Here is a 26047-nt window from a genome sequence, read left to right on the forward strand (position 1 = left end):
TGAAACAGAGGAACAATGGAGCAGGCAGTACTGTTTACAGCAAAATCATAATGAATTAAATCATGGGGTAAGATAATAATCAATGAAACAAAATGCTTTACATGAGATGTGGGCTATATAGAGGGCCTGTACCAGAAAACCCTGGAGAGGGAAATGGCAACCCACTCCAGCATTCTTGCCTGGAGAACTCCATGGACAGAGGACCCTGGTGGGCTACAGTCTGTGAAACCTAAAAAAAGTTATACAGATGAACTTATTTACAAAACAGAAACAGCCTCACAGATTTACAGAACAAACTTACAGTCACCAGGAGAAAATGGTGGAGGGAAGGGATAGATTGGGAGTTTGGTACTGACATGTACACACTGCTATTTTAAAACAGACAACAAGGACCTATAGTATAGCACAGGGAACTCTGCTGAGAATTCTATAATAACCTAAATGGAAAAATAATTTGAAAAAGAATAGGTACACATGTGTTGCCAGTACACTTTGAACTTTATACCATTTATGGCCTTATACTTGTATTGTGGGGTCATAAAATTAACTACTTACTTATTCATCTCTCTCAAACTCTGTTGGTAGGTTTTAAGCCCTCCAAGGCATGACCCTGTTTTATACTTCATTCCTTGGTCATCCTATTTCCTCACACATAAAAGGACTCGATTTTTGGAAAGAATATATGCATGTATTTAAAAATGATAAACAATGAAACCCCTTTGACATAGGAAAAAAAAAAAAAAAACAGCCATTACCATTGTCTTTTTTTCTTTCTGGAGATTTAAAAATATCTTTCAAGCTAAGTCAAAGAAAACACCCAACGATACTGCTGCTTCTCATAGAGACAGTCAACTAGTCAATAATAAGGAAGAAACAATCCAAATTCAACACTTTCCTGACTTGATCAAGTGGCTTAATCTGGAAAGTTATTATCCCAAAAAGATGACCAAAGTAAATTCTCTTTTGATAAATAAGACCTTCCTCCATTAGTTCATGTTAGTGTTGAATCATCCAAATCAGCTAATACAGTTTAGAAACTTTGTTAATTTTCAAATCAACCACATAGCTAGAACAATAAAGCAGTTAAAGCGAGTTCCCTGAGGCTAAGGTGCCCTTGTCTCTTTTCCCAAATTCTTTCCCTGTCCTGTGTCTCCCATGTTCTTTATCTGGTGCTCACTCCAGGCCACCATAAATAAACATACACACACACCACCCCCGCCCCCTGAACATTAGTCTTCTATTTGCAATAACCTTAACACCCAGGAATCACAATGTGAACACAATTATAAATCACAATTATCTAATCATAATTATATAAATAAATATAAATCACAATTATAAATGAATGAATGAATAAGTAGGATTCCTTAAAATCAGCTGATCTTTTAAAAGAGGGAAAAAAAAACAAAAGTGAAACCAGTTTTTCACTTCCTGCTTGCCCTTTCACCACAGAGGGAGCCGAAGTCTAGGCTGGAGATATAAATGAGAAAGCTGCCAGACTCTGGGAAGGAACCTGCTCTGCTTTCTCTCAAATCTCTCTGGAGCAAACTGAAGACAGGAGCTTGACCTCAAGGAGACAGGTAAGTGAAGGAAAAGGAGAGAAATGGATAGACAGGGAGATACAACAACATACTCAAAGACGAAAATAAAAACAGAGATTGGTGGAAATGGGAATAGGGACAGTCAGAGATTAAGGCAGATTAAGGCATGATGAGAACACAAATATGAATCTAACATTCTCATTCTTCCAACAAACAGCTGCAGAACTGAGGGAAAGGGAGTACATTATCAAAAGAGACAATTTGGTAACTTTTATCGTCAAATAAAAATAAATCTACACTGACATAAAAAGAGACTTCATTTGAAAGGATTATTTAAATAAAGGGAAAGAGACTATTGTAACAGAGAAAACAATTCAAACAGAACTGCAAGCATCTCAAAGGACAGGCAGAAAGGAATTTTCTTTTGTAGGGAAGGGTCAACAGGCTAGAAAGAAAAGAGAATAGAGGGTGTGTATGAAAGGAAATATTTTTATTCTTAGGAGGGATCATTAAGGAGGGGTTGTATGCTGGATCAGAATGAGGATGGGTCAACTTTAAGGGAGCTAAAAAGGAGAGAAGTTTAATTACTGTTTAGTTTCAAACACTCCAATTGATCAGGGGGACAAACAGCTCAGTGAAAGCTTCATGAGGCAAAGAGTGGAATTTAAAGGATCTTTGTCTTATGCTATATTTAAAATAAGTAACCAAGGAAGATCTGCTGCTGCTGCTGCTGCTAAGTCGCTTCAGTTGTGTCCAACGCTGTGCAACCCCATAGACAGCAGCCCACCAGGCTCCCCTGTCCCTGGGATTCTTCAGGTAAGAACATTGAAGTGGGTTGCCAGTTCCTTCTCCAATGCATGAAAGTGAAAAGTGAAAGGGAAGTTGCTCAGTCATGTCCGACCCTGTGTGACCCCATGGACTGTAGCCTACCAGGCTCCTCCATCCATGGGACTTGCCAGGCAAGAGTCCTGGAGTGGGTCGCCAGTTCCTTCTCCAAGAAAGATCTACTGTATAGCAATAAAGAAAGGAAGAGAGAAAGAAAAGCAGTTAATTTTTAAAAAGGGGGTCTGTGTCTGGCCTCCTTATAAGTAACAGGGGAACACACAAATGAGTCTTACCTAAGTCATATGTAAAAAGGTGGCTCTTTGCAGTAAGATAATTCTCAGAGCACAAAAGGTTGCATGCTACAATATTGTAAAGTAATTGGCCTCCAACTAATAAAAAGAAATTTAAAAAAATAAATTAAAAAAAAAAAAAGGTTGCATGGATTTCTTTTAAGCATCACTGCTTTTTGAGAGCAAAGAATTCATGAAATGTTTAACTTTATTATGACTCATATAAGTAAGAGGTGCTATGGTAAATACAGAGAATAGGGGATCTAACTGGACCTGGAAGAATAAAGGAAGGTGTCACAAATAAGGAGAATTGGGTTAGGAGTATAGTGTCCTGGGAAATATTTATCTAATATAACATTTTGCTGATCTAATATTTGAATTGAGACAAAACAGATGAACAGGACAAAGTCAAGTTTAATTACATACTTATGTTGCAGGAAGGGGGACCCCTTCCAGGGCCTGAAACTGGGCTCTTGTCTAACACTTGGAAATGAATTGTCCAAGGAGACACATGTGCTGACAAACCAAGAGATTTTATTAGGAAAGGGCACCCAGGTGGAGAGCAGTAGGGTAAGGGAACCCAGGAGAACAGCTCTGACATGTGGCTGGCAGTCTTGCATTTTATGGTGATGGGTTTAGTTTCCGGGTTGTCTTTAGCCAATCATCTGACTCAGAGTCCTTCCTGGTGGGGCACGCCTTGTTCAGCCAACATGGATGCCAGAGAGAAGGATTCTGGGAGGTGGTTGGACATGCCGTGTCTTCTTTTGACCTTTCCTGAACTCTTCCGGTTGGTGGTGGCTGATTAGTTCCCTGTTCCTAACCAGGATCTCCTGGTGTAAAACAGCTCATGCAGATGGTTACTATGGTGCCTGGCCAGGGTGGGTGGTTTCAGTCAGTGTGCTTCCCCTAACTCTTACAGAATTCCCACCAAGAACAAAGATGGTCTGGCAATTGAGGCATATATACCACCTCAAGCTAAGGAGAAGGCAGTAGGGGTCTGGGGCTTCAAAGAGCGGGGAGACAATTCACAAGAAGATGGGAAGAGCAAATGATTGGTAAGCAAATGTTTGCAATGCCATGCAAATGTGTCTTTCTGATAAAAAAGCTGTCTCTGGTAATAGCTCTTTCTGGTACAGTGTTAGTCGCTCAGTCCCTCCAACTCTTTGCTACCCCACGGACTGTAGCCCACCAGGCTCCTCGTTCCATGGAGTTCTCCAGGCAAGAATACTGGGAGTGGGTTGCCATTTCCTTCTCCAGGGTTTTCTGGTACAGACCCTCTATATAATTCTTCTAGGCAGTTCAAGGACAGGTAAAAAAAGTTTTTCCTGAATCTGCTGGTTCTGAATTGCCTTCTGCTCAGAAAAATCCACATGTCAAAGTGGCAGATTTGGAGGTGGCATATTCTGCTCCATCTCAACATACAGGGTCAAAAATACTATGAGATTGAGGAAACAGGAGAGCGTAAAGATATTAAGGGAAGAAAAGTGAACTAGAAGTTCGGAAAAGGAAAAAGAGTGGTTGTAAAAAGAATTGTGTTGGGACTTCCCCAGCAGTCCAGTGGTTAAGACTTCACCTTTTGTGGTTCAATCCCCAGTGGGGGAGCTAAGATGCCACCTGCCTTGCAGATGGAAAACCAAACCAAAAAGCGGAAGTAATATTATAACAGAAGGCTCAGACGGTAAAGCATCTGCCTACAATGTGGGCGACCCGCCTTCAGTCCATGGGTCGGGAAGACCCTCTGGAGAAGGAAATGGCAACCCACTCCAGTATTCTTGCCTGGAAAATCCCATGGACAGCTACAGTCCATGGGGTCACAAAGAGTCAGACATAACTGAGCGACTTCACTTCATTTCAAAGAAAAAAAGAGGGGATTGGGTTGATTGTTGCCAGATTGTGAGGGGCACTGAATGCTAGGACCAAGTAATTTGATCATATCATAAACCAATGAGGACTTTTCGAATTTTGTAAACAAGTCACTGACTTACTTATGAGTTTCAGGATGCACTGTGAAAGGTGGACCATACAATGATAGAGATACAGATTTGAGAGCTTCTTATACGGAGCAGTCAAATAGCACAAACTAATGCCCAGCGTTTAGCAGGTAACTAACAGGGGCTTCCCCAGTGGCTCAGAGGGTAAAGCGTCTACCTACAATGTGGGAGACCTGGGTTCGATCCCTGGGTCGGGAAGATCCCCTGGAGAAGGAAATGGCAACCCACTCCAGTATTCTTGCCTGGAAAATCCCATGGACAGCTACAGTCCATGGGGTCACAAAGAGTCACACATAACTGAGCGACTTCACTTCATTTCAAAGGAAAAGAGAGGGGATTGGGTTGATTGTTGCCAGATTGTGAGGGGCACTGAATGCTAGGGCCAAGTAATTTGATCATATCATAAACCAATGAGGACTTTTCGAGTTTTGTAAACAAGTAAATGACTTACCTATGAGTTTCAGGATGCACTGTGAAAGGTGGACCATATAAGGATAGAGATACAGATTCAAGAACTTCTTATACAGAGCAGTCAAATAGCACAAACTAATGCCCAGCATTTAGCAGGTAACTAACAGGGACATAGTTTAGGTGAAGAAGTAGGAAAAAATGGCTTTCAAGAAATAAAAGGTGCCCACATAACCATTTGCCCATCAAAATGGAATAATACTCCCAAAGGGCCAGAGTTTGAAATTCAAAATAAATTTCTAACTGGATAAGTGATTCAACACCATAAATCTACATCCAAAGAAGAGCTATAGAAATAGTAAAATCTACAATAGGAGGTAGAGATAAAGAGGCAAGCTAACATTTTGTTACTTTTTTCTCTTGTATTGAGATATAATTCACATATAATATTAGTTAAGCTGTGCAACATGATTCCATATGTCTATATATTGCAAAATGATAACCCACAGCAAGCCTAGTAAACATCCATCACCACACAGTTATAGTTTACTTTTCCTTATGATGAAAAATTTTAAGGTCTTCTTAGCAACTTTCAAATCACAATACTGTATTATCAATTATAGTCATCATGCTGCACATGACATTCCCAGGACTCATTCCTTTTATAACTGTAAACTTCAGCCTTTGTACCTCCTTCACTCATTTTCCTTCCTTTTCCCCCACCCTCTGGCAACCACCAATCTGTTCTCTATCATTTAGCTTGTTTTTGGTTATGTTATGTTTTGTTTTAGATTCCATATGTAAGTGAGGTCATATGGTATTTATCTTTGTCTGACTTATTTTACTTAACATAATGCCCTCAAGGTCAAACCATATTGTCACAAATGGCAGGATTTCTTTCTCTCTCTCTTTCTTTTTTTTTTTTTTTTTTGGCTAAATAATGTTCCATTAGAAATGTGCCACACTTTCTTTATCCATCCATCCATCAATGGACATTTATGTTGCTTTCAACCTTTGTTATTGTAAACAATGCTGGAATGAACCTGGTTAGGGATAAGGAGGATCTTTTCAAATTAGCATTTTCTTTTCCTTTATATAAATACCCAGTGGTGTCACTGGTGGAACATATTTGATAGAAACTGGAAAAGGCTACACACTGCATAAAGAGCCTAAAGCAGCTTATGATTCCCGTCAGAGTCTTTGAACACGTATTCTCTAACTACATGATCAAAAGCAGTCTCAGGTTACTCTCCATCCAATTATCTGATAGTTTCTTTGCTAACACTGAACCTGAAATCATTTTCCTTCTTCAAACATTTTGAAGTTTATGGTCTGCTTCACTCAGGTAGAGGTAAACACTGTAAAGGCAGGGAGCTAACCTGCTTTATTCATTAGTCAACACACAAAACCTAAAACATTTCTCAGCATGCTGAAAGCCCTCAATAAATATGTGAAATGTGTTAGTTGTTCAGTCGTGTCTGACTCTTTGCAACCCCACAGACTGTAGCCCACCAGGCTTCTCTGTCCATGGAATTCTCCAGGCAAGAATACTGAGTGGATTGCCATTCCCTTCTGCAGAGGAACTCCCCAACTCAGGGATTGAACCCTGGTCTCCTGCATCGCAGGCAGGTTCTTTACCATTTGAGCTATAGGGAAGTCCTAAATGTGTGAAATAAATGTTGACAGTCTAAAAATCTTTACTAAACTTCCAATCGGCGGTACTTGTATGATCTCATTCACTCAAAGGCACATTATCATGATGGGTAAAAGAGAGGAGAGATGGTCAATAAAGAGGAGCTCCCAGATTTAATAGGATAGAAAGCTGGAAAGGCTCCCTGGACTGGAAAATAAGAATGTGATTATCAGGCTTCTAGAGAACTTTTTCTAGAAAAAGGTGAGGGCAGAAGTGAAACTAAATAATAATAAGTGGGTAGGATACATTCAGCTATTTATTTCATCAACAAACATTTCCTTAGCCAGAAGTGCTAAATTTGAAATTCCTTTTTGAGAAATCTGGCAATAAAAGAAATATAAAGAAAGGCTTATGGAGGAGGCAAGATCCACTCTATATTTAAACAAAATGGGAAGATGTATGTTTTCTTATCCAAAGTGAAGCAACCACAAAAGTAAAATACTCAAGATATTTTAGCCTCAAGATAAAAAAAAAAAAAAAAAAAAAAAAAGCCCAATGGGAGGTGAGTAGCAGCAGGATTTAGAGGATGGAGTTAGTATTGCAAAGAGGTTAGGGATGTCTCTTCCTTAGAGACCAGAGAGAAGAACATAAGAATGGATAATAGAGTCTTAATTTGAAGGTGACAATCTTTGAAGATGAGGAAGGTCTGACCACATAGCTTCTACACTCTATAGAAATGGTAAGGGATGTCACGCAATGTGAGAGGAGCCTCAACTAATGCTCTCTTTGATGTAATCTTTCCTGCATTCATAGACCCCTCTCAATGCTTCTGGACTATCGGTTCAAAGGACCTACTCAGCCTTTTTCATATTTATCTCTCCAACCCCATTGTCTCGAAAAGTGCCTGGCACTTAGGAGTAGACCAGTAAGTGTAAATTATATGTAAAATTATGAAGATGAGTTGTTTGATTGTGGGAAGTGAAGAAGAGAATGAAGAAGAATCAAACTAGACTTTTTGGGGGCCTGAGACACGGGGAAGATGGCAATAGACTGGATGCGTTGAGAAAACAAAAGTCAGAAAGAGGTTTAAACAAGTTACTGGGTGCAAGCTGGGATGCATTTATATTCCACCTCAAGGGTCTCATCTGCTGGTAAGAAGTACAACTCTGTCCTAGGCTGTTCCCATGCTGGTTTCACATTCCCTTGGGATCCCAGGGATTCAACTTCTTTTTTCAGTCTCCTGAGTTATCCAAAAACATCCTCTACACACTTGGCTGTTCCTGGTTCAGGTCCCAGTTCAGTTTCTTTCTGTCCTCAAACAATGCCTCATTTTCAGCTGTAGCTAAGGCATTTGCTACTAATCGTTAAGTATGTGAAGACAAAAATGTTAAAACCAAGGAAAAGGAAAAGATAATCTCTTGCTATGTGGTTTTAAAATGCTTCCAGAAGCCTCACTAGTCTAAAAGCAGATTAGAATATGGGAATAAAATGGTCTCAAGGAAGTCATGTCTACGTGTAAGCATACACTCCCACCTAAATGGGCCCTGTGTTCTCGCACTCGAAAGGTCCCACAGAAGATGGAATCATGTGGCTTTCTCTATCCTACTTTAAAATTATTTTCTTATTTTTGTCAATTTTATTGAGACAAAACCTAGCACACAAAAAAATGCATCTATTTAAGGTATACATTTTGATGAATTTTGCCAAGTTGAAACCACTAAACCCTTGAAACCATTCCCACAATCAAGACATAGAATATTTTCATGATCCCCCAAAATTTGTTGCAGTCTATTCCTCCCTCTGCTCCAGTCCCGGGCAACCACTGATATGCTTTGGGTTACTATAAATTAGTTTGCATTTTATACAAATGGAATAATACAATAAATATTCTTTCATTGATGGCTTCTTTCACACAGCATAATAAATTTTAAATTCAACCATGTTGTTGCTTGCATGAGTAGTTATCCGTTTCTATTATTAAGCATTATTTTATTGTTTAGCGTATTTTGTTTAGCTATTGGGTTGGCCAGAAAGTTCATTCAGAGGATGTTACAGAAAAACCCATAAGAAATTTTTGGCCAACCCAGTATTTACCTATTTATGGACATTTTGAGTGTTTCCAGTTCTTAGCTATTATGCAAAAATCTACTATGAACATCTATACACAAATCACTGTGCAGAGAAAAAATTTTTAATTCTCTTGGATAGAGATCTAGAAGTGAAATGTCTGAGTCATATGGTATGTGCGTGTTTCACAAGTGCCTAACAAGTTTCTGGAATGGTTACTACCAATAGTGAGGCATGTTCTAACTGCTCTACATCCTCTCTGACACTTGATATCCTCAGTCTTCTTAATTTTAGCCTTTCTAATGACTTTGTTCTGTTTTCTCATTGCAGTTTTAATTTGAATTTCCCTAATGACTAATTATGTTGCCCATCTTTTCACACACTTACTGACCACTCAATATCTTCTTTTATGAAATCAGCTGTTTAAACACTTTGCCCTGTTCTTACTGCATTCTCTTACATATTTGAACTGTAAGAGTCCTTATATAATTTGGATAACAGTTTTCTGTCAGATATGTTCATTGAAAATATTTTCTTCCATTCATTAATTTGACCTTTAATTGTCTTAATGTAATTTTCAGAGAGCTAAATTTTTCATTTTGATTGTCTAATTAATCAGCTTTTTTATGGCTCATGATTTTAGTGTCCTAAGAAAGTTTTGGGCACTGCAAGGCCATAAATATTAATATTTTTCACTCTTCTTTCATCCAGAGTTTAATAGGTTAATTTTTACATTTAAGTTTTCATCTATTTTGAGTTATTTTGGGTGTGGTGTGATGAGTTATTTTGGGTGTGGTATAAAGCAGGATCAATGATCATGTTTTTTCCACATGTATATCCAATTGTCTCAGCACCATTTGTTGAATAGATTTTCCACTCCTCTTTGCAAATCAGTGTAGCATATATGTATGAGTGTATTTCTAGATCCTCTGTGCTCTTCCATTGACCTATATCTGTCTTCATTAATACCATCTTGTTCTTGGTAGCTGTATGTAAGTCTTAAAATGAGACAATGTAATGACCTCTTTGTTTTTTACATACACACCCAAACCACATATACATGTGCAATTTACTTAGGAAAAAACAGTCGCAAAAATTCCTACTTCTGAAATGGGGACATATTCAGTTTGAATATCTCAAAACTTACTGACAATCTCAGCAAGTTGGAATTAATAGTATTCATGAACTTTTACAAGCTAGAGATCAATATAGATTAGAAAAATGAACAAATATCTGAACTTTTATAACATCTATGTCATCAACTATATCCCTTCTACTGAATTTCTGCTAAATATGGCCGAGAGGCCTATTCTCCACAGTCTTCCTCTTTAGAACCTGAGGTTGTGTAATAGAAAGGAAACTTTGAGTTAGGGGATGTCAGAGAAGATCTCTGGATACAAGTTATTCGATGATCTTTTTCTGTCACATAGATGTCCACACAACTTTATCTGTGTTTTTCTTAGACAACAGGAAATTAAACAAAGAATTATGCTCTCCTTTTTTACAGGGGACAAGTCATTTAATAATAAGCCAAAGTTTACCTGCTAGTCTCTGAAAATCTCCATTTCCCAGTAGCCTGACCCTTACCCTAAAGAGCTACAGTATTTCTCTAGTCCTGTACCCTCAAATCTGTCTCAGACCGACCATGTTCAGACTTTTTAGCTCAGGAAATAACAAACAAGTTCTCAGGGGTTTCTGCATATAAGGTCTGAGGTTATCTGCTTTCTGTTTATGTGATGATGAAAGATTTGAGCCCAATAATCATAAAACATGTGCCTGTGACTTTACCATAATTAGAAACAACACAGATTAACTTGAAAGTCCTCCTAGGATGGAACAAAGACTGCTTTGGTCTTTTCTCCTGGTGTCTTTGATCTTTCATCCACTGACCAATGACTTCTCAACCCATAGAGAAGATCATGCCATGAGATTAGAGTCTACCAGTATCTATAGTTTAATGAAGTATCACAAATTGACCACATAAGCATGTCCAGATGGAGTATTAGAACACTGCCCATATTCTAGAACAATCTCTCCTACTCTTAGCTACTTCTTATCATTAATTTATCTACTTCCTAACAGTTTACACTAGTCATTACTCAGACCTGTGATATTACAAATTCATTTTGGCAGGTATTTTTGCTTCTATATATGGAATCATATTATATGTATTCTTTTGTATTTGGCTTGTTTCAAAACATAAAATTATGAGATTTATCCATATTGTTGTGTATCACCATGATATTGTTTTTATTATTGTATGAATATGTCACTTTTTTTTTTACCATGTGACTGTGAAAGGACATCAGGACTGTTTCCAATTTTTACTTTAATGAATAGTGGTGCTGTGAACATTCTGGTGGATATGTCTTGATGTATGTCTACACACAGTTCTACTGGCACACACATAAGGATGAAAAACTTGACTTATTCCTGTCACTCATTTACATGTACCCATAATTTCTTCCTTTGAATTTTTTGTCTACTTTTGTGATACCACTTGAGATTTCTTTATTTCATTTTATTATTTCATTAGTTAGGATGATGGACAGAGAAGCCTGGGGGACTACATTCCATGTGGTCACAAAAAGTTGGACATGACTGAGCATGCACACACATAGAGAGAAAGGAATCATCCTTTTATGTCATTACTAACTTTCATTCTTATCTGTCACATTCAAAAATAAATTTTTTACCAGCTTGTTACATTTTCACTCTCATTACCAACACACACACACACACACACACACACACACACACACATACACACAGTATCCTCACCTATACCACCTCGTCCTGTATTGAGCTAACTGGAATTTTTTAAGTTTTTATTGAAGTATAGTTGTTTTATAATATTGTGTTAGTTGCTACTGCACAGCAAAGTGAATCAGCTATACAAATACATATATCCTCTCTTTTCTGGACTTCCTTCCCATTTAGGTTACCACAGAGCACTGAGTACAGTTTCCTGTGCTATACAGTAGGCTCTCATTTGTTATATATTTTATACATAGTATGCATATATGTCAGTGCCAACCTCCCAATTCATCCCATCTTCCTTTCCCCCTTAATACCTATGTATTTGTCCTCTACATCTGTGTCACTATTTTTGCTTCATAAATAAGATCATCTATGGCAATTCTTTCAAATTCCACATATATATATATATATTTATATATGATATTTGTTTTTCTTTTTTTGACTTAATTCACTCTGTGTAACAGTCTCTAGGTCCATCCACATCTCTACAAATGACCCCATCTTGTTCCTTTTTATGACTAATATTCCATTGTGTGTATGTATCACACCTTCTTTATCCATTTCTCTGTTGATGGACATTTAGGTTGTTTCCATATCCTGGTTATTGGAAGTTGTGCTGCAATGAACATAGGGGTGCATGTGTCTTTCTCAAATATGGTTTGCTTTGGGTAACTGCCCAATAGTGGGGTTGCTGGGTCACATTTTAGTTCTATTTTTAGTTTTTTAAGGAATATTTATACTGTTCCCCTTAATGGCTGAATCAATTTACAATCCCACCAACAGTGCAAGGGGTTTCCCTTTTCTCCATACCCTCTCAAGCATTCATTGTTTGTATGAACTAGCTAGAATTTTCATTATAACTGTTTTTAACTTTTACCTTATACAATAAAAATCATTTACACTAGTAGCTTTACTTTTTCCTTTACTAATTTGGTTACTAATTTGGATCTTAGGATCCAAATCATATACCTTAAGAATATTAAAAATAGTGCTATAATATCATGTAACAATACCATGCTGCTACTGGGAACTCTGACATCGGTCTGCTTTGATTAATAAGATATCTGTAAATAACCAAGATTGTTCATTTGTTTAATATTCAAACTCCTTACTATCTATTCTATGAATAGGAGAGGATTTCCAGGATCTATTAAACAGAGTTGTTTCTGTTGTTGTTGTTAACTTCATACAACATTTGATCTAAATTTTCAACATGGACAATCAGGCCTACTATAGCTCTGGGAAATAGTCTGTTTTTTTTCTTTGATAACTTCTGAAATTATCAGAAATTTCAGGTAATTTTTCTGACCATATTAGACTTAGTCATATGTCAACAGCACTTTGGATCTAGCGTACCTGTCGCCTTAAAAAGCTTTATAGCTCTGCACAGACCTTTCTGTTTCTTTATCCTCTGAAGTTAAAGTCTTAAAAAATTTAACTCAGTTGAACATTCCAGCACAGTAGTTGAATTTTCATGTGTATTCATTCCAATACTGAGACAGAAAGAGTACTTCAACTGGAAACTAAGAAGCAAAGACAGTCAAATGATACATCATCATGTTCAGGCCAACAGAAATGGCAAACTTATTTTTTACACTCCCACCTTTTCTCCACTAGAAAATATTTTCTTAGAGTTTTTTTCAAAATGTGATTTACCACTTGGCAGCATTTGTAAAATGAAAGTTGAGGTGTTCATAAAAACCATAGTTCCTGAGCAATAGGTTGACCCTCCATGTCAGATTCTCTGTGAGTGGGGCTGGGAATCCACGTTTTTAAGATGTGCTCAGGTAATCATTACACAATATAAAGCCTGAGGACAACTACTTTGAAAGATTAACTCATGTTTTTAACTTTAAATTGGTTTAAAACCAAGTCAAGTTCAATCAGTCAGAAGAGTGAGGACATTACAATCTTTAACACCTGCATTAATTTGTTGCAATTTCTGCGTTTTTGGAATAGATTCCTGCCTTCTTTAAATCTATCTCTATAGTTTGGCACTCACACAGACCAAAATTATACACTTCCCTGGTGACACAAACGGTCAAGAAACTGCCTGAAATGCAGGAGACCTGGGTTTGATCCCTGAGTTTGGAAGACTTCTTGTAGAAGGGAATAGCAACCCACTCCAGTATTCTTACCTGGAGAATTCCATGGACATGGGAGCCTGGCGGGCTACAGTCCATGGGGTCACTAAGAGTCGGACACAACTAAGAGACTAACACTTTCACGTAATTTTCATATGATAAGCAACGTAGAGAAATCATTGATAAAATCTTTCCAGCACCACGAAGAATGGGTAAATAATCTACCTCTAGCCAAAAAGTCCTTCACTGTAAGCAAAAGCAAAGTAGACAGGAACTAAAAGAATCTTTTCTTCTCCTCATCCGTCTTCCTACTACACATAGCTCTACTTCTCTTTCATTTACACAACACCAGTACTAGCTCTGAGGCACACAAAGCTACAAAGAATGACTCATTGATATTGGAAACTATTAGAACAAGTGCCTTATACACAAGTGCTCAAATATACACACCATTTTATATGTATTTTCCTTAAAGAATAAGTCAGTGAAAGACAAAACAGGATCTTCAACAATGATATAGTTCTATTACTATTACTAGATCCTTGCTGGAACTGACAAATTTGATTTTTATGTGACTTCAAAGGATTTCTTCCCAGACACTCTAGTCGGAGGTGGAAAGGAGGGATCCTGGTATACAACTTAACTGTAAAACTGATTTACTCTTGAGGAAAATACTAGTGTGTTCTGGACCTACATACACCTAGTAAAGGCCTCTGCATTCATCTTCAGCAGAGATCATTTTGTTAGGTTACAACAGATACCAAGGATTCAGTCTTTAGCAAGAATTAAATATATGGATTGATTTCCACATGACACTTTCTGTAGTCAATCTAAAATCTTACTTTTACCATGCTGCTTGGTGATCAAAGCCTGTGTCCATTGGGGTATAAACCAATGCTCTCAAATCACAGGCAGATCATCTCCTAATGTGGGGCTATATCCATAGTGTGCCAGTTCCCTTCAGGGAAGGTAATCTTGAAAAATATCTTCTGACACATTCAACCCCTACTCAACACTCAGCACAGTCACTCATGCAGAATGAAGAATTACCAGGAGCCTGACAGTGCAACAGGACAGACTCTCCAGCTTTCCAGTGTCACAACAATATCTGTCCACATCTGAACCAGACCATCCAGTGGAGACAATCATTGAGAAGTCTACCCTTCTCCCTATGTGTCTTTGTCTGTGCCCTCGAACTGACAGCTCTGAGAATTCTAGGTCACTAGGCTTAGTCTTAAAGTCTTGGAAGAAAAAAGCAGCTACAGCTACTGTCCTACATTTTTTGTTCCTTCCTAACATATATAGAGGTCAATGACTATGGGATTTCAAATGCTGAAGAGGCCCTTTTTGGGTTACAATCTTACACATCTCCTAAAGGAAAGCATCTCCCCATTTTGAGACAACAAGAAAATAATAGGATTGCTAAAACATTAGAAGAAAAGACACACAGCATCTCCATTAACTTTCAGTCTATACCAATATGTTGAAAGTTATTTTCCATGTTGCAGCAATTTCCATATTGCTATTTCCTACTATTTCCTAATTGGAAATTGGAAATTTCCAAGTTGCTATTTCCTAACATTGCCTATTATCTCCTGGCAGAAGCTTCAGGAGATGGGAAGTCACTTCTGAAAAAAACCCTACAGGATCAGCGTTCCTGACTGCAGTTGTGGTATGTAGTTTCTAGTTAAAGTAAAAATCAAACAAACAAAAAAAAAAAACTTGGCCTTAATTTAGACCCTTAAGTCTTTTTTTTTTTTAAATAATCATATGCACATATATTTATTATTTACTTTATACTTTTCATAAGATAAATAACAATATGTATATGCATATTATTCTGTAACTTTTTCACTTTTTTATATACTGAATGATATTCAAGACAAGGTACAGAGGATATGCCTTGTTACTTTCCTTTTTTTTTTTTTTTTTTTCATTTGTTTTTATTGGTTGGAGACTAATTAATTTACAATATTGTAGTGGTTTTTGCCATACATTGACATGAATCAGCCATGGATTTACATGTGTTCCACACCCGATCCCCCCTGCCGCCTCCCTCCCCATCCCATCCCTCTGGGTCTTCCCAGTGCACCAGCCCTGAGCACTTGTCTCATGTATCCAACCTGGGCTGGTGATGTGTTCCACCCTTGATAGTATACTTGTTTCACTGCTATTCTCTCAGAACATCCCACCCTTGCTTTCTCCCACAGAGTCCAAAAGTCTGTTCTGTTCATCTGTGTCTCTTTTTCTGTTTTGTATATAAGGTTATTGTCACCATCTTTTAAAATTCCATACATATGCGTTAGTATACTCTATTGGTGTTTATCTTTCTGGTTTACTTCACTCTGTATAATGGGCTCCAGTTTCATCCATCTCATTAGAACTGGTTCAAATGAATTCTTTTTAAAGGCTGAGTAATATTCCATTGTTTATATGTATCACAACTTCCTTATCCATTTGTCTGCTGATGGACATCTAGGTTGCTTCCATGTCCTGGCTATTGTAAACAGTGCTGCGATGAACATTTGGGTGCATGTGTCTCTCAGATCTGGTTTCCTCTGTGTGTATGCCCAGGAGGGGTATTGCTGGGTCATATGGCAGTTCTATTTCCAGTTTTTAAAGGAATCTCCACACTGTTCTCCATAGTGGCTGTACTAGTTTGCATTCCCACCAACAGTGTAAGAGGGTTCCCTTTCTCCACACCCTCTCCAGCATTTATTGCTTGTAGACTTTTGGATAGCAGCTATTCTGTCTGTAATGGTACCTCACTGTGGTTTTGATTTGCATTTCTCTGATAATGAGTGATGTTGAGCATCTTTTCATGTGTTTGTTAGCCATCTGTATGTCTTCTTTGGAGAAATGTCTGTTTAGTTCTTTGGCCCATTTTTTGATTGGGTCATTTATTTTTCTGGAATTCAACTGCAGGTGTTGCTTATATATTTTTTAGATTAATCCTTTGTTGCTTTGTTTGCTATTATTTTCTCCCAATCTGAGGGCTGTCTTTTCACCTTGCTTATAGTTTCCTTTGTTGTGCAAAGGCTTTTAAGTTTCATTAGGTCCCATTTGTTTATTTTTGCTTTTATTTCCAATATTTTGGGAGGTGGGTCATAGAGGATCCTGCTGTGGTTTATCTCGGAGACTGTTTTGCCTATGTTCTCCTCTAGGAGTTTTATAGTTTCTGGTCTTACATTTAGATCTTTAATCCATTTTGAGTTTATTTTTGTGTATGGTATTAGAAAGTGTTCTAGTTTCATTCTTTTACAAGTGGTTGACCAGTTTTCCCAGCAACACTTGTTAAAGAGGTTGTCTTTTTTCCATTGTATATCCTTGCCTCCTTTGTCGAAGATAAGGTGTCCACAGGTACGTGGATTGATCTCTGGGCTTTATATTTTGTTCCATTGATCTATATTTCTGTCTTTGTGCCAGTACCACACTGTCTTGATGACTGTGGCTTTGTAGTAGAGTCTGAAGTCAGGCAGGTTGATTCCTCCAGTTCCATTCTTCTTTCTCAAGATTACTTTGGCTATTCGAGGTTTTTTTGTATTTCCATACAAATTGTGAAATTATTTGTTCTAGTTCTGTGAAAAATACCGTTGGTAGCTTGATAAGGATTGTATTGAATCTGTAGATTGCTTTGGGTAGTATAGTCATTTTCACAATATTGATTCTTCCAATCCATGAACACGGTATATTTCTCCATCTATTTGTGTCCTCTTTGATTTCTTTTATCAGTGTTTTATGGTTTTCTATGTATAGGTCTTTTGTTTCTTTAGGTAGATATACTCCTAAGTGTTTTACTCTTTTTGTTGCAATGGTGAATGGCATTTGTTTCCTTAATTTCTGTTTCTGTTTTCTTATTGTTAGTATATAGGAATGCAAGGGATTTCTGTGTGTTAATTTTATATCCTGCAACTTTACTATATTCATTGATTAGCTCTAGTAATTTTCTGGTAGAGTCTTTAGGGTTTCCTATGTAGAGGATCATGTCATCTGCAAACAGTGAGAGTTTTGCTTCTTCTTTTCCTATCTGAATTCCTTTTACTTCTTTTTCTGCTCTGATTGCTGTGGCCAACACTTTCAAAACTATGTTGAATAGTAGTGGTGAGAGTGGGCACCCTTGTCTTGTTCCTGAGTTTAAGGGAAATGCTTTAAATTTTTCACCATTGAGGATAATGTTTGCTGTGGGTTTGTCATATATAGCTTTTATTATGTTGAGGTATGTTCCTTCTAGTCCTGCTTTCTGGAGAGTCTTTATCACAAATGGATGTTGAATTTTGTCAACGCCTTTTTCTGCATCTACTGAGATAAGCATATGTTTTTTATCTTTCAATTTGTTAATGTGGTGTATTACATTGATTGATTTGTGGATATTAAAGAATCCTTGCATTCCTGGGATAAAGCTCACTTGGTCATGATGTATGATCTTTTTAACATGTTGTTGGATTCTGTTTGCTCGCATTGTTAAAGATCTTTGCATCTATGTTCATCAGTGATATTGGCCTGTAGTTTTCTTTTTTGTGGCATCTTTGTCTGGTTTTGTTATTAGGGTGATGGTAGCCTCATAGAATGAGTTTGGAAGTTTGCCTTCTGCAATTTTCTGGAAGAGTTTGAGTAAGATAGGTATTAGCTCTTCTCTAAATTTTTGGTAGAATTCAGCTGTGAAGCCATCTGGTCCTGGGCTTTTGTTTGCTGGAAGATTTCTGATTACAGTTTCGATTTAGGTGCTTGTGATGGGTCTGTTAAGATCTTCTATTTCTTCCTGGTTCAGTTTTGGAAAGTTATACTTTTCTAAGAATTTGTCCATTTCTTCCAAGTTGTCCATTTTACTGGCATATAGCTGCTGGTAGTAGTCTCTTATGATCCTTTGTATTTCAGTGTTGTCTGTTGTGATCTCTCCATTTTTATTTCTAATTTTGTTAATTTGGTTCTTCTGCCTTTGTTTCTTAATGAGTCTGGCTAGTGGTTTGTCAATTTTATTTACCTTTTCAAAAAACCAGCTTTTAGCTTTGTTGATTTTTGCTATGGTCTCTTTAGTTTTTTTGCATTTATTTCTGCCCTAATTTTTAAGATTTCTTTCCTTCTACTAACCCTGGGGTTCTTCATTTCTTCCTTCTCTACTTGCTTTAGGTGTAGAGTTAGGTTATTTATTTGACTTTTTTCTTCTTTCTTGAGGTAAGCCTGTATTGCTATGAACCTTCCCCTTAGCACTGCTTTTACAGTGTCCCATAGGTTTTAGGTTGTTGTGTTTTCATTTTCATTCATTTCTATGCATATTTTGATTTCTTTTTTGATTTCTTCTATGATTTGTTGGTTATTCAGAAGCATGTTATTTACCTCCATATGTTGGAATTTTTAATAGTTTTTTTTTCCTGTAATTGAGATCTAATCTTACTGCATTGTGGTCAGAAAAGATGGCTGGAATGATTTCAATTTTTTTGAATTTCCCAAGGCTAGATTTATGGCCCAGGATGTGATCTATTCTGGAGATCTATTCTCTGTGTGCATTTGAGAAAAAGGTGAAATTGATTGTTTTGGGGTGGAATGTCCTATAGATGTCAATTAGGTCTAGCTGGTCCATTGTGTCATTTAAAGTTTGTGTTTCCTTGTTAATTTTCTGCTTAGTTGATCTATCCATAGGTGTGAGTGGGGTATTAAGGTCTCCCACTATTATTGTGTTATTGTCAGTTTCCCCTTTAATTCTTTTTTTTTTTCCCTTGTGTAAATTTTTATTTCTAAAATGTGGATTATTAATGCAACAGGAGTACTACGCAGTCCATATTTCTTATGAAGGTTCAATCTTCTAGATCCTGTTTGACTTAATCAGAGGCAAAATTCAGGTCCCAAATAAAGAAACTGAAAATTTTACTGAAATTCAACACAAAATTTAGATCTAAATAGATTCAACTTTAGGAAAAAAAACCAAACTTAATAAGTATATATTAGTTTTTAGGTCAGATTTCATTTTATCTCTTACTACCCATGGTAAAATAAACTCTTCTTAGATTTTTTAAAATAGTGTAAGTTGGTAGTCACCTGGAAACCATTTACTAACTAATTAAACCCTAAATCCATGAAGAAAAAGTACCAAATGCACTCAAGGTCAAAATGAAACAAGGACATAAACACCTGTATGCCTTGACAAAACAACAGCTCCTGGTAAAATTCCTGATACTCAAGAGAGATTTAAAAATAAATGTCCTGTTAATTTCAATGTTGCCTGTAAGTAGATCTCAACTGATCCTTAGATGATAAGGTTAAGATAAACATAACTGCCTACTGTGGGGGCTGAAATAACCTGGGGATTGTAAGAGGTGGGAAGTAATCCAATTAACAGAAGCATTGAAAATATGTGATCTTACAACAAAATGAGTACGAATTTGAAAAATGTCTATGGGCATTTTCTTCTCCAAATAGAGAGCAGAGTGAATATGGGGAATTAATTTTTAACAATACTTCTAGGATCTAAGGCAACCATATGTCTGAGGCTACTAAACTCTCCAAAGCTTGAATATTAACAAATTCCTTGCATGGTAATTATTCTAACATTTTAAATTAAAAAACTAACACAGCAGTCAACAAATTCAAATTCTTATTAATCAGCCTCTAGTTCTTCATACTCCAGCCACAAAAAGAGCTATGAAATTGTGCCCTCTTTGTTTAGGGTTTCTTTTTTTTGGGGGGGGGGGTGGGTGCCACAGCTTGCAGCACATGGGATCTTAGTCCTTACTATAGATGAAACCCACACCTCCTGCAATGAAAGCACTGAATCTTAACCCCTGGACCGCCAGAGAACTGCCCTTTTTAAAAGATGCAAACCATTTGCCCCCCCCTGTGCAAATGAAGCTCACCTGGTTGCAACAGGCTGCACCTGTCACAGAAAACTGAAGGTGTTCAGAAAGGCAGGTGACACGGCCATTCAGTCTGCCGCTGCTGCTAAGGCGTTTCAGTTGTGTCCGACTCTGTGCGACCCCACAGACAGCAGCCCACCAGGCTCCTCTGTCCCTGGGATTCTCCAGGCAAGAATACTGGAGTGCCTCTTTCCAACTGCAGGGAGCTAGTGTCCTAACATTGAAGACTAACTAGTGAAACCGCTAAACAAAGCCCATGCCAGTAGAGGAGAGGGGCCTTTAGACCTGATGAAGAGTTGTCCAGGCCGTTCTTTTATTTAGTTATTTTTAAAATATTTATTTGGACACGGGATCTTCGATCTTCACTGTAGCATGCAGGAATCTTTTTTTTTTTTTTTTTTTTTTCTGAGTTGCAGCATGTGGGATTTAGTTCCCTGACCAGGGATGGAACCTGGGTCCCGTACACTGGGAGTGTGGAATCTTAAGCCACTGGACCACCAAGTTCCTAGGCCAATCTTTTCCTATGTCTATTGTTATTAAGGAAAAGATTCCCCTAAGGTGAGCCAAGCTCAGTGGCTCACTATAACTTAGAGCAACTATTTGCTGCTTCAAGAGTTGTCAGCCGTGTAACAGGATTGTCCTAAGTCAGCTCTCATTCCAGCAGTGCTCTGCATCCCTGCTTGGGAAGCTCTGAGGGAAGCAGATGAAATTAATTAGGATACAGCCCATTAAAGCCAAGGCAAGTATTTTACCAGCTGTGTACAGAGACCTTCCCACAACCATGGCAAAGGCCACAGAAGAAATATTTTTACCACTGAGAGTTCCACAGTCCTTGTCCTTTTTGACTCACTCCTCCTCTCTTTAGCTCTCTGCCCTGACCATCTCAGCCAGTCCACCATGTTTATTCTCCCAGAGGCACAAGGATTTCTTTTAAGATTATTTTTGTGGTTTACCCAACTAACCGGGAAATGAGGCCTGTTGGGACAGAAGGTAAAATCAAATAAACAATCCTCTGAATGTCTGGGAAACGGCTGCTGGGCCTTCAACTTCAGGAGACACTCGGGCCAGCTGTGCTCTTCTACACGGGGTCCTCCTCATCCATCGCCACATCGTCGCTGGTATTCTGCTGCTGCTCGGCCTCTGGCCCCGCGGGGAGGATGCTTGTGACGGTGTGGAGCAGAGCTTCGATCTGCTCCTCTGTCAGCCGTTCCTCACTCTCCTCCACCATCAGCTGGATCTCAACAGCAGTCACAGGCCTGTGATTCAGCAGCTGAAGCTTTTCAGCTTTGGTCAACTTGGGGCTTTTCATTGCTGTCAGAAATTCTCTCACAATCTCAGGACTCTGGTGCCTACATGGTGTTTTTGATATGTATTTTAATGTTTCATATGTGATAGTATTCAAGTTCTGTTGCCCAGAACTGTGTTTATTCTTTCCACTTTCTTTACGCTGCTCTTTCAAATCAGTTAGTAACTGGAACACCTCATAGTTACTGAGCAGCGCAGCATTGGCATCCTTCACTTCCATATCGCCTCCGCCTCTTCTCCTCGGGTCACCAGCACACGCCAAGCTCCCGGCCGCCTCGCCGCGGCTCCCGGCTCCACGCCGAACGCCCTGGAGCCGGCTCCGCGCGCCGCGATGCACGCCGGGATCCTCCCCTTTAATTCTTGTTAGCACTTGCCTTACATATTGTGGTGCTCCTATGTTGGGTGCATATATATTTATAATTGTTATGTCTCCTTCTTGGATTGATCCTTTGATCATTATGTAGTATCCTTCTTTGTCTCTTTTCACAGCCTTTATTTAATTTAATTTAATTTATTTTTTTTTCCACAGCCTTTATTTTAAAGTCTATTTTATCTGATATGAGTATTGCGACTCCTGCTTTCTTTTGGTCTCCGTTTGCACGGAATATTTTTTTCCTGCCCTTCACTTTCAGTCTGTATGTGTCCCTTGTTTTGAGGTGGGTCTCTTGTAGACAACATACATAGGGGTCTTGCTTTTGTATCCATTCAGCCAGTCTTTGTCTTTTGGCTGGGGCATTCAACCCATTTACATTTAAGGTAATTATTAATAAGAATGGTCCCATTGCCATTTGTTTTGTTGTTTTGGGTTCGCGTTCATACAACCTTTCTGTGTTTCCTGTCTAGAGAAGATCCTTTAGCATTTGTTGAAGAACTGGTTTAGTGGTGCTGAATTCTCTCAGCTTTTGCTTGTCTGTAAAGCTTTTGAATTCTCCTTCATATCTGAATGAGATCCTTGCTGGGTACAGTAATCTGGGTTGTAGGTTATTCTCTTTCATTACTTTAAGTATGTCCTGTCACTCCCTTCTGGCCTGAAGGGTTTCTATTGATAGATCAGCTGTTATCCTTATGGGAATCCCCTTGTGTGTTACATGTTGTTTCTCCCTTGCTGCTTTTAATATTTGTTCTTTGTGTTTGATCTTTGTTAATTTGATTAATATGTGTCTTGGGGTGTTTCACCTTGGGTTTATCCTGTTTGGGACTCTCTGGGTTTCTTGGACTTGTGTGATTATTTCCTTCCCCATTTTAGGGAAATTTTCAGCTATTATCTCCTCAAGTATTTTCTCATGGCCTTTCTTTTTGTTTTCTTCTGCTGGGACTCCTATGATTCGAATGTTGGGGCATTTGACGTTGTCCCAGAAGTCCCTGAGGTTGTCCTCATTTCTTTTAATCTTTTTTCTTTTTTCCTCTCTGCTTCATTTATTTCCACCATTTTATCTTCTACCTCACTTTTCCTATTTTCTGCCTCTGTTATTCTATTATTGGTTTCCTCTAGAGTGTTTTTGATCTCATTTATTGCATTATTCATTTTTAATTGACTTTTTTATTTCTTCTAAAACATTTCTTGCATCGTCTCAATCTTTGTCTCCAGGCTATTTATCTGTAACTCTATTTTGTTTTCAAGATTTTGGATCATTTTTATTATCATTATTCTAAATTCTTTTTCAGGTAGATTCCCTATCTCCTCCTCTTTTGTTTGGCTTGGTGGGCATTTTTCATGTTCCTTTACCTGCTGGGTATTTCTCTGCCTTTTCATCTTATTTAGATTGCTGTGTTTTGGGTGGACTTTCTGTATTCTGGTAGTCTGTGGTTTTTTTTTTTATTGTGGAGGTTTCTCCCAGTGGGTGGGGTTGGACGATTGGCTTCTCAAGGTTTGCTGGTTAGGGAAGCTTGTGTTGGTGTTCTGGTGGATGGAGCTGGATTTCTTCTCTCTGGAGTGCAATGGAGTGCCCAGTAATGAGTTTTGAGATGGGTCTATGGGTTTGGTGTGACTTTGGGCAGCCTGTATATGATGCTTAGGGCTATGGTCCCGCGTTGTTGGAGAATTTGCAAGGTATGTCTTGCTCTGGAACTTATTGGCTCTTGGGTGGTGGTTGGTTTCAGTGTAGGTATGGAGGCTTTTGGATGATCTCTTATTAATTAATGTTCCGTGTAGTCAGGAGTTCATTGGTGTTCTCAGGTTTTGGGTTTAAGCCTCTTGCCTTTGGATTTCAGTCTTATTCTTCCAGTAGCCTCAAGACTTCTCCATTCATACAGCACTGATAATAAAACTTCTAGGTTAATAGTGAAAGCATTCTCCACAGTGAGGGACACCCAGAGAGGTTCACAGAGTTACATGAAGAAGAGGAGAGGGAGGAAGGAGATAGAGGTAAGCAGGAGGAGAAAAAGGGGGATTCAAGAGAAGAGACACACATCTAGGCTGTACTCTATTCCCTAAGTGTTCTCCACAGCCCAGAACACCCAGAGAGATTCACAGAATTGGATTGAGAAGAGAAGGGGGTGGGGGGGAGGAAATAGAGGTGATCTGGGAGAGAAAAAGGAGAGTTGAATGGAGGAGAGAGTAATCAAACCAGTAATCACACTCCTGAGTAAAAGTGGGTACTGAAGGTTGGGTTCTTAAATGTCAAAAATTGATATCAAATACTGAAAAACAAAGATTAAAAATCTAGAGTAGAGGTTAGACTCTTAAAAATACAATGTTAAAAGAACAAAAACAAAAGATTTAAGAAATATATATGACGTTCACTTTATAAATTGGGTCCCCCCCCCCTTTTTTTTGGCCAGGTTATAGTGGGTTATAAAAATGAAAATTAAGGAGTAGAAGAGGAGTAATAGAGGACTTTCAAAAAAAAGAAAGAAAAAAAAGTGGTTTTTTTTTTTTTAATTAAAAAGAAAAATAATAATAGTAAAAACATATCTAGGAATTTCTCTGGAGCTGTTGCGGGCAGTGTGGGTTTGGTTCAGTTTCAGAGAGCTCCTTGTTCCAGCTTACACTTCTCAATATCTATAGGCCCTTTCCAGTGTCGTCGGTGTTAACTACAGGGATTTTAATCTGTTGCACCTGTCCCTTCTAAAGTGGTTCCCTCTTTATTTGACTTCTGTTTGCCAGTCTGTTCAGTGTCTAATTTCCGCCCTGACACAAGTGGGCAGAGGTGGTCTCTTGTTTAGGTTCGCTTGTTTGGTCGTGCTATGGGGAGGGAGGGGCACTGCAAACAAATATCACTGGCGTGTGTGGGGAGCATTCGCGGTGTTCCATCCACACTGGGTTTGCCCCCGCTCACGGCGTGTGTGCTTTCCCCGTCTACACTGCTCAGGCTCCACGCTGCTCTACATGGAGCGGGCCCTGAGTTGCGTGCACTTCCCAGGCCCAAGCCGCTCAGGTTCAGGTTTTCGGGTAATCCACAAAGGCGCAGACTCGGTTGGGCCTGAGTTTTGTGCCTTCCCATCCATGCAGCCCAGGCAACCAGGAGCTTGACAAGCGCACTCTCCCCAGGTGCAGTGCGCCTTATTCCCTCCGTGGTCCCAGACTCAGTTTCCAGGCACGCTGGTCTGGTATGGCTTGTGTCTTCTCTGGGGAGCTGATCTCTGGCTGCGACCCTCCCGGCAGATGTCAACCATCCAGAATCTCAGGAAGTCTTTGGTTAGAGACTGGAAGCCTGTTTGCAGTTTGGCAGGGGATCCGGGCTTTGGGGCTGAGTTTGCCCCTTTCCCCTCCTCCCTTCCTCCTGACTCCAGTGGGGGATGGGCCAGTCTGCAGCTGGCTAGCTCTTCTCTGGTATTTGCTCAGTCCTTTGTTCTGGAAATGGGCGGGCAGTGCCTTAATTTAGGGCTTTTCCCAGATTAAGTCTCTCTCTCTTGCTATCCCACAGTTTAAGTTGCTGTCTCACATTAGTTCCCTCCGATTGCCCTAGGGCATTCACGCCCAGTCCTTACCCTAAGCAATGCCGCCCGCTCCTCTCCTTTCAGCCCCCACTTGCTGGTGGCAGATGCGAGCATCTGGGGTACTTTTCTGCTGGGAGTTGCTTTTAGACATATAATCTGTGGGTTTCTTATTTTCCCTCCCAGTTAGGTTGCCCTCCAAGATTCGAAAGCTTCCCCCAGACCTGCCAGAGAGAGGGTTTCCTGGTGTTTGGAAACTTCCTCTATTAAGACTCCTTTCCCAGGACTGATCTCCATCCCTAACTGTATTGTCTCACTTTTTACCTTTTATATTTGGTCCTACCTCTTTTTGAAGACAATGGGCTGCTTTTCTGGGTGCCTGATGTCCTCTGCTAGTGATCATAAGTTGTTCTGTGGAG

The 26047-nt window shown here is 38.9% G+C and overlaps 2 protein-coding genes across 2 annotated transcripts in view; one reads left to right on the plus strand and one right to left on the minus strand.

Annotated features, from left to right (window-relative positions):
* The window catches only part of LOC122694965 (interferon-induced very large GTPase 1-like), a 1416129-nt gene that overhangs the window by 1190361 nt on the left and 199721 nt on the right, over positions 1 to 26047 (plus strand). The window contains exon 2 of the mRNA XM_043904384.1: positions 1453 to 1580. The gene's annotated coding sequence lies outside the window, so the exon portion shown is untranslated. The remainder of the gene's footprint in view (positions 1 to 1452; positions 1581 to 26047) is intronic.
* Positions 20279 to 22092, minus strand: LOC122695255 (DNA-directed RNA polymerase III subunit RPC9-like). Its single transcript, XM_043904917.1, has one exon. The coding sequence runs from the start codon at positions 21970 to 21972 to the stop codon at positions 21526 to 21528; it is 447 nt and encodes a 148-aa protein (XP_043760852.1). The 5' UTR covers positions 21973 to 22092; the 3' UTR covers positions 20279 to 21525.

The sequence above is a fragment of the Cervus elaphus genome, chromosome 1 (assembly GCF_910594005.1).
Source record: "Cervus elaphus chromosome 1, mCerEla1.1, whole genome shotgun sequence".
NCBI lineage: Eukaryota > Metazoa > Chordata > Mammalia > Artiodactyla > Cervidae > Cervus > Cervus elaphus.